Raw genomic sequence first — 14,499 nt, forward strand, 5'->3', positions numbered from 1 at the left:
TTGATTCTAGGCTCTACACAAAATCACAAAATGTTTCCACGACCAGTCATACAGTAAATGCGTAGGTCTGTGGATCCACACGCGACAAGGTGACAATTTGAATTTCGTAGCAAATCAAAAATGGTGACCTAGGCCATGAGAGTGTGCCTTCCTCCTCACGAGCAGACAGACAGACAGACAGACAGACAGACAGACAGACAGACAGGAAGCTTGTCATGGAACACAATGCATTCATAAAGAGAGAGAAATAAGATCACTTCCTGTTTCTGAGTGATAAATAACCAATCACTGATTCAGAAATAGATGACAATAATGAGGAATACATTAGTACCTATAGAAGCCATTGGATAGAGAAGTGGAGTTATCTAGTCCTGATGAGCAGAGATGCAGTCCTAGTCAGGCCTACTAGCCTTCATATTCCATCATGGCCACCTAAGCTTCTCCTTCTGTCTCTCTTTCTCTTTCTCTTTCTCTTTCTCTTTCTCTTTCTCTTTCTCTTTCTCTTTCTCTGTCTCTCTCTCTCTCTCTCTCTCTCATTTAGATCCAGTGCTAGCTACCGTCTGAAGCATAGGGTGAGTCTGGAGGATCTGTGGCTTTGTGGCTTTGAGGAAGAGGGAGGAGGGGGAGAGATCGACCTCAGGACCTCCCTCATTTTGGCCTGGCCACTCGCCGTCTGTGTGGTGTCCTTCTGGTGAGCAACAGCCATCCTCCGTGTCCATACATGAGTGCCCACTCATACTCACACATGTGCAAACACACAGACGCGTATGCAGACAGGCGCACATGCACACACACACACACACACACACACACACACACACACACACACACACACACACACACACACACACACACACACACACACACACACACACACACACACACACACACACACACACACACACACAGAGAGAGACATATGAACTGGCAGGCACACTCAGATGGAAACACGACTCTTTTAACTCAGTGAAAAACATTTCTCACTCATCGTTCTCAACATAGACATAACAAATAACAAGTGATGTTTCTCTGTTTTTTCTCACTACTGACATTACATGACAATGACTAATTCTCTGAACTCCCAAAGTTTAAAGGTTAGAAAACTACACAATGAGCCACTACTGAGCAGTAAGTTCAGCTTGCTGGCATTTCAAAGTACAACTATTACAATACGAGGATAATAGAGTCAACTCTATCATTCATAAGTTCAAATTCAAGATTAAAATGAACAGTTCCTTTAAGTTACGTTTGACCCTTTTGGTTTTCCTGGGAGATATACTGTGCACAAGCAGCACAAAAATCCAGTATCCTTGGATTGACCTAAAAACATATTGAGGTTCTTCAGAGATGCTTTCCATAAGGTCTTGAATGAAATAGGGAAGTTAGACAAATCTACACCATCACAAGATAATGGCTGGTGAAACAGGAAGTGTGAAGCTGACCATCAGACCTCAGGTCACATGTCAGAGGCTTTACAGCAATGGACTTTATCAGGAAACCTGGGTCTTTCAAATAAATATAGAGGTTGGAAATTGCATGGTCACAAATGGAGACAAACAGACATAACATTGAATGGAACAAAATTGAAGGGGATTGAAAAGTTATTTAGTTATTAATGTTATAAATGGCTAATAACAATCAGTGCCTGTTTTGATCAGGAATTATAGATATCCCTTGTTGGTGTAGATATGGGTAATTTAGTCATGTTATTGGGGTCTGAGTCATAGACTCCCACGGTTTCTTGTCATACAAACTAGTCAAATAAGTGTGACCGTTGTTGACTAGAGTCTGGGGTTCACCAGTTCATCAGCCTACTGTTTACCAGTAAGCACCAACTGTACATGAGCTGGTATTTTGGGAAAGGGTATGTAAAAGCCTCTTTTACAGCTCTCTTTTACAGTAATCCAAAAGTATGGTCCCTAGTGTAGGCCCTAATGTGGGCCAAAGTGTAGACCCTAGTGTGGGCCCTGATGTGGGCCAAAGTGTAGACCCTAGTGTGGGCCCTAATGTGGGCCAAAGTGTAGACCCTAGTGTGGGCCCTAATGTGGGCCAAAGTGTAGACCCTAGTGTGGGCCCTAATGTGGGCCAAAGTGTAGACCCTAGTGTGGGCCCTGATGTAGGCCCTAGTATGGGCCCTAGTGTAGGCCCTAATGTGGGCCAAAGTGTAGACCCTAGTGTGGGCCCTGATGTAGGCCCTAGTGTAGACCCTAGTGTGGGCCCTGATGTAGGCCCTGATGTAGGCCCTAGTATGGGCCCTAGTGTAGGCCCTAATGTGGGCCAAAGTGTAGACCCTAGTGTGGGCCCTGATGTAGGCCCTAGTGTAGACCCTAGTGTGGGCCCTGATGGAGGCCCTGATGTAGGCCCTAGTGTGGGCCCTAGTGTTGCCCCTAATGTGGGCCAAAGTGTAGACCCTAGTGTGGGCCCTGATGTAGGCCCTAGTGTAGACCCTAGTGTGGGCCCTGATGTAGGCCCTGATGTAGGCCCTAGTATGGGCCCTAGTGTAGGCCCTAATGTGGGCCAAAGTGTAGACCCTAGTGTGGGCCCTGATGTAGGCCCTAGTGTAGACCCTAGTGTGGGCCCTGATGTAGGCCCTGATGTAGGCCCTAGTGTGGGCCCTAGTGTTGCCCCTAATGTGGGCCAAAGTGTAGACCCTAGTGTGGGCCCTGATGTAGGCCCTAGTGTGGGCCCTAGTGTGGGCCCTGATGCCCTAGTGTAGGCCCTAATGTGGCCCTAATGTACTCCCTAGTGTAGGCCAAAGGTGAAGGAAAACAAAGACACCAAAATAAAACACAATTTCTAAAGGCCTCACTCAGACATCCAGGCTTCCCCAGAGTGAAGTGATCCCCTTTTACAACTAAAGGTATTCCTATCATCTATACAGGTTAGACTTAGGCTTAGTCTCCACGTGTCTCTTTCCACATGGCGATGATAGCAGCAGCCCCAACCCAAGAGGAAGTGGTGTCTTTGGTCGGGGGCCGCCATGACGCTGCTTCCTGTCCCCATGACTGAGTTAGAGTTTCCAACGGGCTGTAGTTAAAAGAGCCAGAGGGCGTGCTGTGTCTCTTCAGTCTGTTAGTCTGTCTGTCCGTGCGTTTGGTTTGTTCCTCTTTCACTGTGGATTAGTAACTCACGCCACGCTGTTCTTTTGCCTGCAGCTTGCCTGAGGTGAAAGAACGCTGGTTGGATACACTTCACAGGTAAGCACTACTATTTTGTTAGTTTTTATTGGACCTTTATTTAAACAGGGAGTCACCATTGAGACCAAGGTCTCTTTCGCAAGGGAGCCCTGCACATACAATGCATAAACAAAAAAAACACAGAAAAATAAAAGAACTAACTAAAACACAGCACTATTACCTCTATAGATACTGTAAATGTCCCTTGATTGTGCCGTAAATGGCTAACCTGGTTACTGGGTTATACTATACAATTATTTATAATAACCCTTTTATTTTATTTTTGGGGGTCTCTGCTTACGTATTATAGAAACATTGTGGGATCTATCAATGTATTTGTAGTAACTTGCAGTATCAATGGGACTGTACTGTCTATGTCATTCAATTACATACAGTATAAGATATAAAATGCTTGACTGTAAGTCTCTTTAGATAAAAGCGTCTGCTAAATGGCACATATGATTATATTAATTAGTATTGGGCTAAGTGTAGAATTAGTATTGAAAGGTAGTAGAAAGACATCTGTGATGGAGATAGGAACTGTATTTTAGTTAATATTACCATTCTTCATGATATCACAACTTATCGTATATAGTTAAACATTTTCTGTCATACAATTATTAGTGGTAATCATCCTTTTCACTCATAATCACTCATAAATTTTCACTCATAAATAATAATAAAGATTTTATCATATTGACAATATCCATTTGACCATCTTTTTGATGGTCCCCCCCACCCATCTAAACAGGGACTAGTCTCTATCCACACCCCTCTAAACAGGGACTAGTCTCTATCCATCTTTCTCCATTATGGCTCACCAGAATAACTAGGGATTTACATGAGGTCAATCAAATATTCATATTTGTATGTATGTATTTGAATCTTTCCAGGAAAATTAAAGCAGCAACAGAGACGGCAGGTTCTATCACACCCCTCCCAAGTGTTCTGATGAAGGTGCTGAGCAACAGTATCACAGTAAGTTTCTCACTTAGGGTCCCGTCCCAAATGGCACCCTATTCTGTATACAGTACACTGAACAAAACTATACGGAACAGGGTGCCATTTGGGATGAAGCTTTAGCTTACTCTCCAGTGTGCTAAATATACAATAACAGCAATTAGAACAGCTGAAACAGAGAAGAGCTGTGTGATTTATTACCACATACTGTGTCGTATGTAGACCTATTCCCTGATACCTTACTCAGATTCTCCTTACCAAAGGGGGTGATGGCAGATACTGTAGAAAAGATGGATCTGCTTTCGCCTGTCTGCAGTCGTCATTGATATCGAGATACCGTTGTATTGCTCGGCTATTGATTTCAAGATATCATTGTGTTGCCACTTCATAATATTCACTCTTATTCAATCTATTTCTCTCCTGTTGATGGGCTTTGATGGCTCTGAAGAGGAATATACTGTAACCTCTAGAAAGGGCCATTATCAGTAAGGATATAACCTCTAGAAATGTCCATTATCAGTAAGGACGGAGTATTGGACATTCTTAGAAAGGCACTCAATGCAGCACACATTGCAGTACGTCAAAACATGATCTATGGTCATTGAGACATATATAGGCCTTTGTTTGACACCATGTAAATATAGAATTAGAATGAGCATACATTGACCTTTACCGAAATATTATAATTGTTTCTGGAAGGAGTCAACTTTATCTTCAACAACTTTAATCTGCATTATAGATAATTCTCTCTCTCTCTCTCTCTCTCTCTCTCTCTCTCTCTCTCTCTTTCTCTCTCTCTCTCTCCTCTCTCTCTCTCTCTCTCTGTGTGTTTAAGGCTAAAACTCTAACAGGTAGTGGCATGGACCCGTTTATCGAGTTTCCCCTTGATGTGAGTACCGTACAGTACAGACCCCGCTTCTGCTTCTCTCATCCATGTGTCAACTGTTCTGGAAACACCTTTGGTTTCCCTAGTTTATTTTTAGGTTTAATGGGGGAATTCTAACTACTGCAATCTGTTGCTCAGATAATAAGCACTTACATAACACAAGTGTATTCGTTGTAACAGTTGATTGATACTGTACAGTGATGATGCTTTTTGGAGGGTTTGTGTTGTTTCGTCCAAATGGAGAACCTTGTGTTGATCTTCAGTATATATTAGTGTGAAAGTGGTGGGTGTTTTGATGGGGGTTTCTGGGGGGGTAAATTCTGAGGGGTAAATTGTTTGTGATGGAGGAGTTTAAGGAGGGTGTGTGGGTGAGTAACACTCTTACCACCCTGCACCCTCACATGGAAACAGGCGTGCAGACACAGGGGGTGGGGTTTAGGGGCATAGAGCAGAGGCTCCTCCCCTCCCTCCCCTGCCACACGTTCCTCACACATTCTCATGACAACATCTCCTGTTTTGTGTTTCCAGGGCGGCACAAAGATCCCCACCCTGCCCAGGGAGTTGTGTAACGCAAAAGCAACGCAGCCCATTGGTGAGTTTGAACATCGCTGAAAAACAACGTCATGGTATCAGTTAGCATTACTGTATACTGTGCCCAATACTGCACACTACATCTATACCTACTCAAGTTCTCTAATCATTTGGCTTCTTTCATAACAGAAAAGGGCGGCAACAGTAAGAGAAGCATCAGCATCTTGAGGAAATTGAAGAGGAGTTCCACCCTCAACAGCATGTCCTCCTGTCCAGACACAGACTCCAAGAGCCAACTGTTTGGACAGCCTCTCTCCAAGATCTGCCCAGAGGATGGGATGCTTCCCAAGCCCATCACAGTACGTCACTCTACCACAACTATCTTGGTTCTGTACTATCTTTGTATGTCAGCATTGAGTGAGAAAGATTTGATTGATTGTGCGATATAACATAACACTTTCAATTCATGAACTGAACTGCCATAATGAACTGCCATAATGAACTGCCATAATGAACTGCCATAATGAACTGCCATAATGAGTTGTAGTGAGAGCAGTTGATTTGACCCGCACCTCATCCTACCAAGTGTCCGTTTGGTAGTGCCCACTAGGTAGTGCCCACTAGGTAGCGTCCTCTAAAATAAATAAACCCTTTTAACTAAACATCTTGGTAGAATGAGGTGCATGTCAATTCAATAGTTAGGAATCACTAGGAATCATTATGGTAGTTCAGTTTATGAAGTGATTTATTGATTAGGGCACTTGATTAATCAGGTCATTAAATTGTCACTAATAAGTGCAGTTAACAAAGCATTTGATAATGGTTGCTAAGAACCTGCCTGTCTGTAACCCAACCATTGATTTGATTTACATGTGATGTTCCAGCTGATGAACACACACAATGCACCAACCTCCTGTCTCACTCTGACCCTGCCTTCCCCCTCCCCCTCACAGAACACACACACACACACACACACACACACACACACACACACACACACACACACACACACACACACACACACACACACACACACACACACACAGCAGGTTGTTTGATTTGTTCATGCCTTTTCTCAGCCTGGTCTGACCTCTGCTTGTTCTTCTCTCTCCCCACCAGGAGATATTGGTGCTTCTATGGAAGAAAGGCCCCTCCACAGAGGGGGTGTTCAGGACGACATGCAACAATAAGACTCTAAAGGCCATCAGGGAGCAGCTCAACAGTGGGATGGAGGTGGAGATGGATGCCCTGCCCGTGGTTCTCCTGGTGGGTCTACTCAAGGTAAAGAGTCCATCTGTTCACTCATCTGTCCCATCTGTCCGTCCATCCATCCATTGGACACTCTCGCTACTTATCAGCAGTCTTCCATTGTGTTCTAACCACCAACACATTCCCTCCTAATTACAGAGTTTTCTGAACGAGATCCCGGGACGTCTGCTAGTGTCGGAGCTGTTTGAGACCTGGACGAAGGCCCTCGAGAGTGAGGATGTCCACCAGAGAGGCTTGCAGCTCAAGAGGTAAGCTACCAAACACTAACGAGCTGATGCTAGGCTAAAAGTAGCATTAGCTAGCCACTACTAGGACCAACTGTTAATGCTATGCTAAATGTGGCATTAGCACTAGCTACTATAGCTACTAGCTACTATACCACCTGTCCAGTCACCCCCATTGGTGACCTATAAAACTGTAAGCTAATGTGAGGCGTTTGGTTGAATACAAAAATCCCTGAACTTTTCCATTGCTATTGTAGGTGTGGCAAAGTATATATTCAAGGGGCTTTTGAATGGGGTTTTTCAGAGATTCAGATAAAGAGGAAGTAGTGTCTCTCCCCTCAATGTGTATATTTCAGACAAGGCTCTTCTCTTTTTTCGTTGAATTCCCCTCTCAAAAAGAGAAGCTTAAAATAATAATTTTAAAAAAGAGCGGCAAACTGATCTACATTTTCTTCCTGTTCTTTCTCTCCTCCCTTCTTTCTTCCCTCCTCCTCTCAGGGTGGTTGACAAGCTACCAGGGCCCAACATCCTGCTGCTGCGGAACCTTCTGTGTGTGTTCCACCACATCACGAAGAGCGTGCACGTCAACATGATGGACGCCAATAATTTGGCGGTGTGCATCGCTCCCACTCTGCTGCGGAAGGACGACATGTCCTTAGACGTGCAGACCGTGAACAAGGTGAGAATACGGTTCTGACTGGACTCTTTGAAGCTGCCAATGTGGCACTGAAAACCACAGTGTGTGTATGTGTGTTTTGTGTGTCTGTGTATAGGCCTGTGGTTTCGTGAGAACGTTACGCTACAGTAGTCTGCACTGAAACAGGACTAAGTTTTTCAGTGAAAGGAGATGCCAACCCTCTTTCTAAGTAATGTTGACCTTTTATGCTCTTTTATGATGTTTCCTTTAGGTGGTAGAGCTGACAGAGTTCCTGATAGAGCATTGCAGTGAGATCTTTGGAAAAGAAATCCTGAGCCTTTTGGGAGATCCTGAGGAAGATAGCTCAGGTAAGAGCTTAGGCACCACTCTTTGCAGTGCTACACATTGTATCACAGAAATTGAAAACATTCTGTGAACACAGATTTCTGGGAACACATTTCAAAGTAGAATGATGGGAATAGGAATCATACACTGCAACTGATCAACATTCTGCCTCTTTCTCCTCAGAATCTGTGTTGTCACAGCGGCACGACTCTGCATATGACAGCACTGACCCGGACTCTGAGGGGGACAGCATGGGGTCCATGCAGGGAGAGGGGGAAAGTGGCAGCTCGTCCCCATCTTTCCTCTCCGCGTGCGGGATGGAACGTGGCACTGTCCCCTCCTGCCCTACCAATGCCATCTTCCACTCCTTCACCAACAAGACACCCTTTAACCGCCGCTGCTCAGAGCCAATCATCTTCCTCTCTGCTGGGAAAAGGAACCTGGCCCGTAGCCATGACGACTTCTCCGTGGAGGGCCGGGACTTTGAGGAGCAGCCACTCAAAAAGCAGATCTCTAATGACTCCTTCCTGCTCCCGGGGCATGGTGCCGCTACCAGGCCTGCCGCCACGCTGTCCCTTCCCAAACTCGGCGGCAGCCATCCGTCATGCTCGTCATCCTGCTCCCTGGAGAGCACCACCTCCAATGCATCGGAGGGTTCTGTGTTTACCAGCTCGCCGCTGGCCTCCCCGGGCTGCCCACGCAGGGCCCAGTCCACACATCCGAGGGCGGACACGGTGGAAGTGGCCAAGCGACGCACCCAGTCTATGAAGGTGAACAGCAAAGCCCCGATGACGACCAAGAACCTGGGAACCTTCGCCCGATTCAGTCTGAAGAAAGGCCACCTCCAGAAGGAGAAACCTTTCCCATGTGGAACCCTCCAGGAGGACTCCCAGAGTGAGGCCGAGGCTCCTCTCAGGCAGAAGCATCCCCTGTCTGCCATGGAGGCCTTCCAGCAGGTGGATAGCAGACTGCCATTGCAACCCCCCTCGTACGAGCAGGCAGTCCAGAGTGTGGCTCAGCTCACCCTGTCACATTACGGCTCCATGACTGTCAAGGCCGCAGCCGCCACTCTTAGCAGGAATTCCCGCCCAGCTTCTATGAACGCAAACTTCATGTACTCCTGTACCGTCAATCAATACGCAGACTGCTTCTTTCAGGGGACAGACAGTGATGATGTCACCGCAGTCCAACAACATTCCGGAGGGTTCCGCCAGCGAGCGATGTCTGAGTCTGTGTCGAGAGCACGCCATGAGACCATGTCACACCATGAGACGGTGTCACGGAGGTGCAGCCAGCCCGTATTCGAGGAGTATTCTTATGCCAAGGAGTCCTACGTTTAATGACCTTTTTCTGACATTATATCTCACTTTTCACTTTGAATGTACACAAACTATAATGTACAACTGCTAGGTTGAACTTGCTGAGTAGTACTGTTTAGACTACAGAATGAAAGATATTTCACCCGAAAAGCTATTAATGAAGGTAGATACTCCTCTAGTGTATCTACAGAAAAGCTATGTAAATAATCACAATCTGAATCTGCAGGTATTTTGGATATATCTCCTCCAGTTTTACTTTTGTTAATATACTGATATGTACTGTACATAAATGTGTAACTTTGTAAAAATGTGTGTATTTTTGTGTCTTGACTACAACATATTTCTTTCCACTACAATAAAGCACCTTTATGTTACAATGTTACTTTGTTCTCCAGTTATTAAAGTCTCTACACTTTTTGGGGGATTTTTTGGGGGGAGGGAAGCCCTAGGAGCATTCAAGTCCTGTGACTTTGCAGCTTTGGCTAGAATCGATTGGCCATTGCAACCCCAAGCACGCAGTTCCACTCAAAAACAACCTTGTGTGCATGCAAGTACAAGAGACGAGCTCCCATACATACATAAGCCATACTGCTTTCTCAGTTCATCCCATGGGCTCTACCAACATTAACACAGCCATTTTAGAAGGATTGTAGGCTTGTAGATGTTTGCGTTGTCTTACTATTGTCACACTAAGAACACACAAACCAATCTGGAACCAGGCTAGGTTAGATGGACTTCCTCTCACCATTCAACTACGCCATTAGCAAATGCATTAATGAGGAACTAATATGGGCCATGCGGGGTCGGGCTGTGAGTATTAGACCAGTTAGGCCCGATTTTCTTCTCCTTTTTAGGCCAGTTATGCAACACAATCTAACAGCCTTCATTAAGAGAACAGCATGTTCTGGCTGGTGGCTCGTAGAAGAGGAAACCAGACACTGATCACGTGGACGGATTTGGTTTTTCTCTGAATTGCTTGTTGTCGTGGCTGCCTTGATGAGCCAATCCGATGCCATGGCTTCCCTTTCCTCTCTCAAATTTTTAGTTAGATGTTTCCTCTCTTAGCATTGGTCTCTAATTCATTAATGGTGTTCAGTTCTAGTAGGCTTTCATTTTCCTGCAGGGCAAACACCCTTAATGGACTAAAGTGTGATTATTAAGGCCTTACTTACTCATGACTATTCTCACCAAGAATGATTAATTTCCTAGAATCTTTCCTAGATGAATTTACTAGGAGCATGATTAATTTCCTAAAATCCAAGATGCCTGTTAGGCCAGTAGCCATGATGAGAAAGAGAGTAACCGACCAAGTGCAACGTGACCGTCCATAAAAATCTGTCGATGTGCCCTTGAGCAATGCACTTAACACTAATTGCTCCAGGGTCATGCGTATTAATACACACTTGCACATGTGTGAAAGAGGACAAATATAAGCACCCACCATATTATTATTTTGGCAAATGTCGTTACAATACTTAAGCAATGGGAAAGAGAGAGGTGAAGAGAGCTGGGTTAACACACAAAGCATGCTGTTGGTTTTCTGAACACATTCTGGGGACTGTGTGAAGAGAATATGAAGCTATAGTCAAAAGGCTATGTGATGTTTTTCAGGTCCTGTAGACCAGGGCTGCCCAACCCTCTTCCTGGAGATCTACCGTCCTTTTCAGTCCAACCCTAATTCAACACACCTGATTTGACTAATTAGCTGCTCAACAAGACCTTAACCAGCTGAATCAGATATGCTCAATTAGGGTTGGACTGAAAACCTACAGGAGAGTAGATCTGGGGCTGTCCTGCTCTAACCGCTAGCCTAACTGCCACCATACATCTGCATTTGACAGTTGAGGCACTAGCATCATGCAGGCGTGGCACAACCTGACTTTAGAAAAATGTTCTTATGTCCTGATGTTACCACAAGCCCGTCCTCCCCATTTAAGGTGCCACCAACCACCTGTGATTACAGTACATGTATTTTTATTTTATTTTTTACAGCACATGAAGATCCAATGTTTTATGTTGAACCTAACCATTATGAACTGACCATAGATAACAATGGAATAAAGCATGATGGGGACTGAGGCTGAGACTACAGAGAAAGGGGTCAGCCAGGTTACTGTACCTGCACACATTACCTCTATACCTACAACTACAAAAGGTTTTAAAAAATTAAAAAAATATCTAATGTGAAAAGATCTGATTTTATTGGTCAAAATACCAATTAGTGGAAAAAAGATCCAAATTGGGCTGCCATTGAGCCTTGTAAAGTAAAAGGGCTGGACTGAGTGATTGACAGAATTAATGGAAGTTTCTACGTCAGTATAAGAACATGGTGTCTACAGAAATGACTAATGACTAATGAGCAGAGAGAGAACAGGGAGGAGGCCGACAAATATAACCTCACATACTTATTTAAAAACTATCTTGTCTCATCGCTACAACTCCCGTACAGGCTCGGGAGAGACGAAGGTTGAAAGTCATGCGTCCTCCGATACACAACCCAACGTACTGCTTCTTAACACAGCGCGCATCCAACCCGGAAGCCAGCCGCACCAATGTGTCGGAGGAAACACCGTGCACCTGGCAACCTTGGTTAGCGCGCAAGGACATCCCTACCGACCAAGCCCTCCCTAACCCGGACGACGCTAGGCCAATTGGACCTCCCGGTCGCGGCCTGGGCGCGAACCCAGAGTCTCTGATGGCACAGCTGGCGCTGCAGTACAGTGCCCTTAACCACTGCGCCACCCGGGAGGCCAGCATCACATACTTTTAATGAATGGGAGACCGTATCCCTCCAGCTATTCAAAGGAGGACGTAAAGGGATGGTTTGAAAATAGCCCTTCTGAGATGTTTTATTAAAGTGTCCATGTGCTATATTGGGCTCTTGTCAGAATTGGGCTGCCTGTGTAAACGTGGCCTAAGGCATGTCTCATGCGTTCCAGTTGAAGCAGTTTACACATATATTATGATGTTTTCTTTCGTTTTGGTGTTCGGCAGGTTTTCTTTCCCACTAATCATGTAAATGTTGACCCCATGACCCCCACAACTGATGTAGCCTAATTAATTTGCTTAGTGTTGTAACAGCTAATAACACACAAAACAAAAAACAAGCAATTATGTTTGCTTTGCCATAGCGTATAAATTTAACACAGAAGGTATAGTGTGACAAAGCTGGCCGATGCTTCTCACATTAAAAAGTTTTACAATATGACTGGAACAGGATTTACTCAAAAATATCCATTTTATTTTCCATAAATATAATAAATACACAGACTTAAAAAACAAGGATAGAAGTCACGATCTATGTCATCCATCCTTGCCTGAACTGAGAACCATGTGCTTCTCCCACACATAATTAGCAGGCCAAATCGGTGGGAGGGCTATTAATTATCAATGAACCAATAACTGTTCAAACATACATGAACAACAATTACACAATAAAGAATAGACTGAATGGGATGAAATGGTTGGAAATATATAAACTATGGTTTGAATATGAATAATGGAATATAGGCAGGTACACTACACCATGTAAATAAACAAATACAATTAAATATGGAGAAAATGTCTGTGTGTGAGTGGTGAGGATCAGAGAACCTAATTTAAAAGAGTGTAACAGAGATAACAGAGTGTAACCATAAATATCAGATTTACTGTTTGTACAAACGTGCATAGTTGCAGCTAACCACTGGCATAGAACAAAGGCATAGAAATGCAATGTTTACCTTTACCACAGTGGTTTCACCTCTGTCACTACATAGATCTAGCCTGCGTCTACTTCCTGTGGCATATATTCCATTCTTTCACTTTTGGGGTTATTTAGGCTGCATTTATACAGGCAGCCTAATTCAGATATTTGTTTCCACCAATTGGTATTTTGACCAATCAGATCATCTCTGAAAATTGGTCAAAAGACCAATTAGTGGAAAAAAATATCAGAATTGGGCTGCCTGTGTAAACGCAGATTAGGTTTGTCTCATTTTTTCCATTCGAAACAGCTATCTTGAAAGGATTGACCCAGAAGATGAGAAGTAGGTACAGGGAGTGAAGGTTTAATAACTGACAGACGCAAAACAGAACAGGAACAGTGTCTGGACAGGAACACATAATAACAATTAATGTTGACACAGGGAACACCACCGAGGATCAGACAGAGGAACAGACAGATATACAGGGGCAATCAACCACGTGAAGAGCGTTGCTGCGCGTAATGATAGTGACAAGTGCGTGTAAAGACGGGCAGGGAGGGGCAGCGGGAGCAGGCGTGACATAGCTCATATATTATGAACATTCTTGACATATTTTTTTGTGGCAAGTCGAAGTGCGATAGCCGAAGTCTACGCCCCTTTTTCTGTGATTGGTCAACAGTACTAATAGTAGGAGTGGGACGATGAACGGATCCTTGAATTAAGTGTTTGTTATTCAATGAGAGACGACTAATACTGTACCAAACATCTTAGATGTAAAATTGCGCAACTAGTCTTAGTTGTAGATATTCCATTAAAAAAAGCGGCCGTTTCCAGCTACAATAGTCATGTTATAACATTAACAATATCTACACTCTGCAAAAACATCTAAATTAATTACATATTTACAGATTCATACAGACTATTTTGAGGTGTTATGGCTATGTTGTTGCTACGGTGGCTGAGGAGGGAACTACAACAGAAGTGTTGTTTTTTTTCCTTCTCATTTTTTATGTCTTTAGGGAGTATGCGAGCACAGACGTTCCTTTGCCTAGCCGAGTTCTGCTAGGAGCAAGCCAAACCTGCATGCGGACACCTTTAGGGAACTGATTATGCTGTTTGTGGTTGACATGCACATTTTGTTACAATTTCATATAGTTTTGCTAAGCCTTTTTTTAAAGCCATATAAGCAGAACAAAATAAGAACATTTCAAATGTGGTTTAATTTCACTCATGCATGACTAGTGTTCTCTCTGTTTACTATGAGACCACAACTGCTTCCTGGTGTCAGTGAGAATGTTTCAAATGCTAAACAAAGTGTCAATTCAGGATACAGTATACCACTTATGTACATACAGTGCCATCAGAAAGTTTTCACAGTCGATTAATTTTTCCACATTTTGTTATATAGTGGGATCCAAATAGATTTAAACTTCTTCAGGATTGGTGGGTCCCCTGCAGGACGGTTG

General features: G+C 44.0%; 1 protein-coding gene across 1 annotated transcript; it reads left to right on the forward strand.

Moving 5' to 3' along the window:
- The first annotated feature begins 3,053 nt into the window (after positions 1-3,053).
- Positions 3,054-9,729, forward strand: LOC115107585 (T-cell activation Rho GTPase-activating protein-like). Its single transcript, XM_029631011.1, has 10 exons — positions 3,054-3,197; positions 4,070-4,154; positions 4,972-5,025; positions 5,551-5,614; positions 5,743-5,912; positions 6,673-6,834; positions 6,961-7,070; positions 7,545-7,725; positions 7,955-8,051; positions 8,212-9,729. The coding sequence occupies exons 2-10, from the start codon at positions 4,128-4,130 to the stop codon at positions 9,366-9,368; spliced, it is 2,022 nt and encodes a 673-aa protein (XP_029486871.1). The 5' UTR covers positions 3,054-3,197; positions 4,070-4,127; the 3' UTR covers positions 9,369-9,729.
- Positions 9,730-14,499: the final 4,770 nt, after the last annotated feature.

Source organism: Oncorhynchus nerka, linkage group LG24 (genome assembly GCF_034236695.1).
Source record: "Oncorhynchus nerka isolate Pitt River linkage group LG24, Oner_Uvic_2.0, whole genome shotgun sequence".
NCBI lineage: Eukaryota > Metazoa > Chordata > Actinopteri > Salmoniformes > Salmonidae > Oncorhynchus > Oncorhynchus nerka.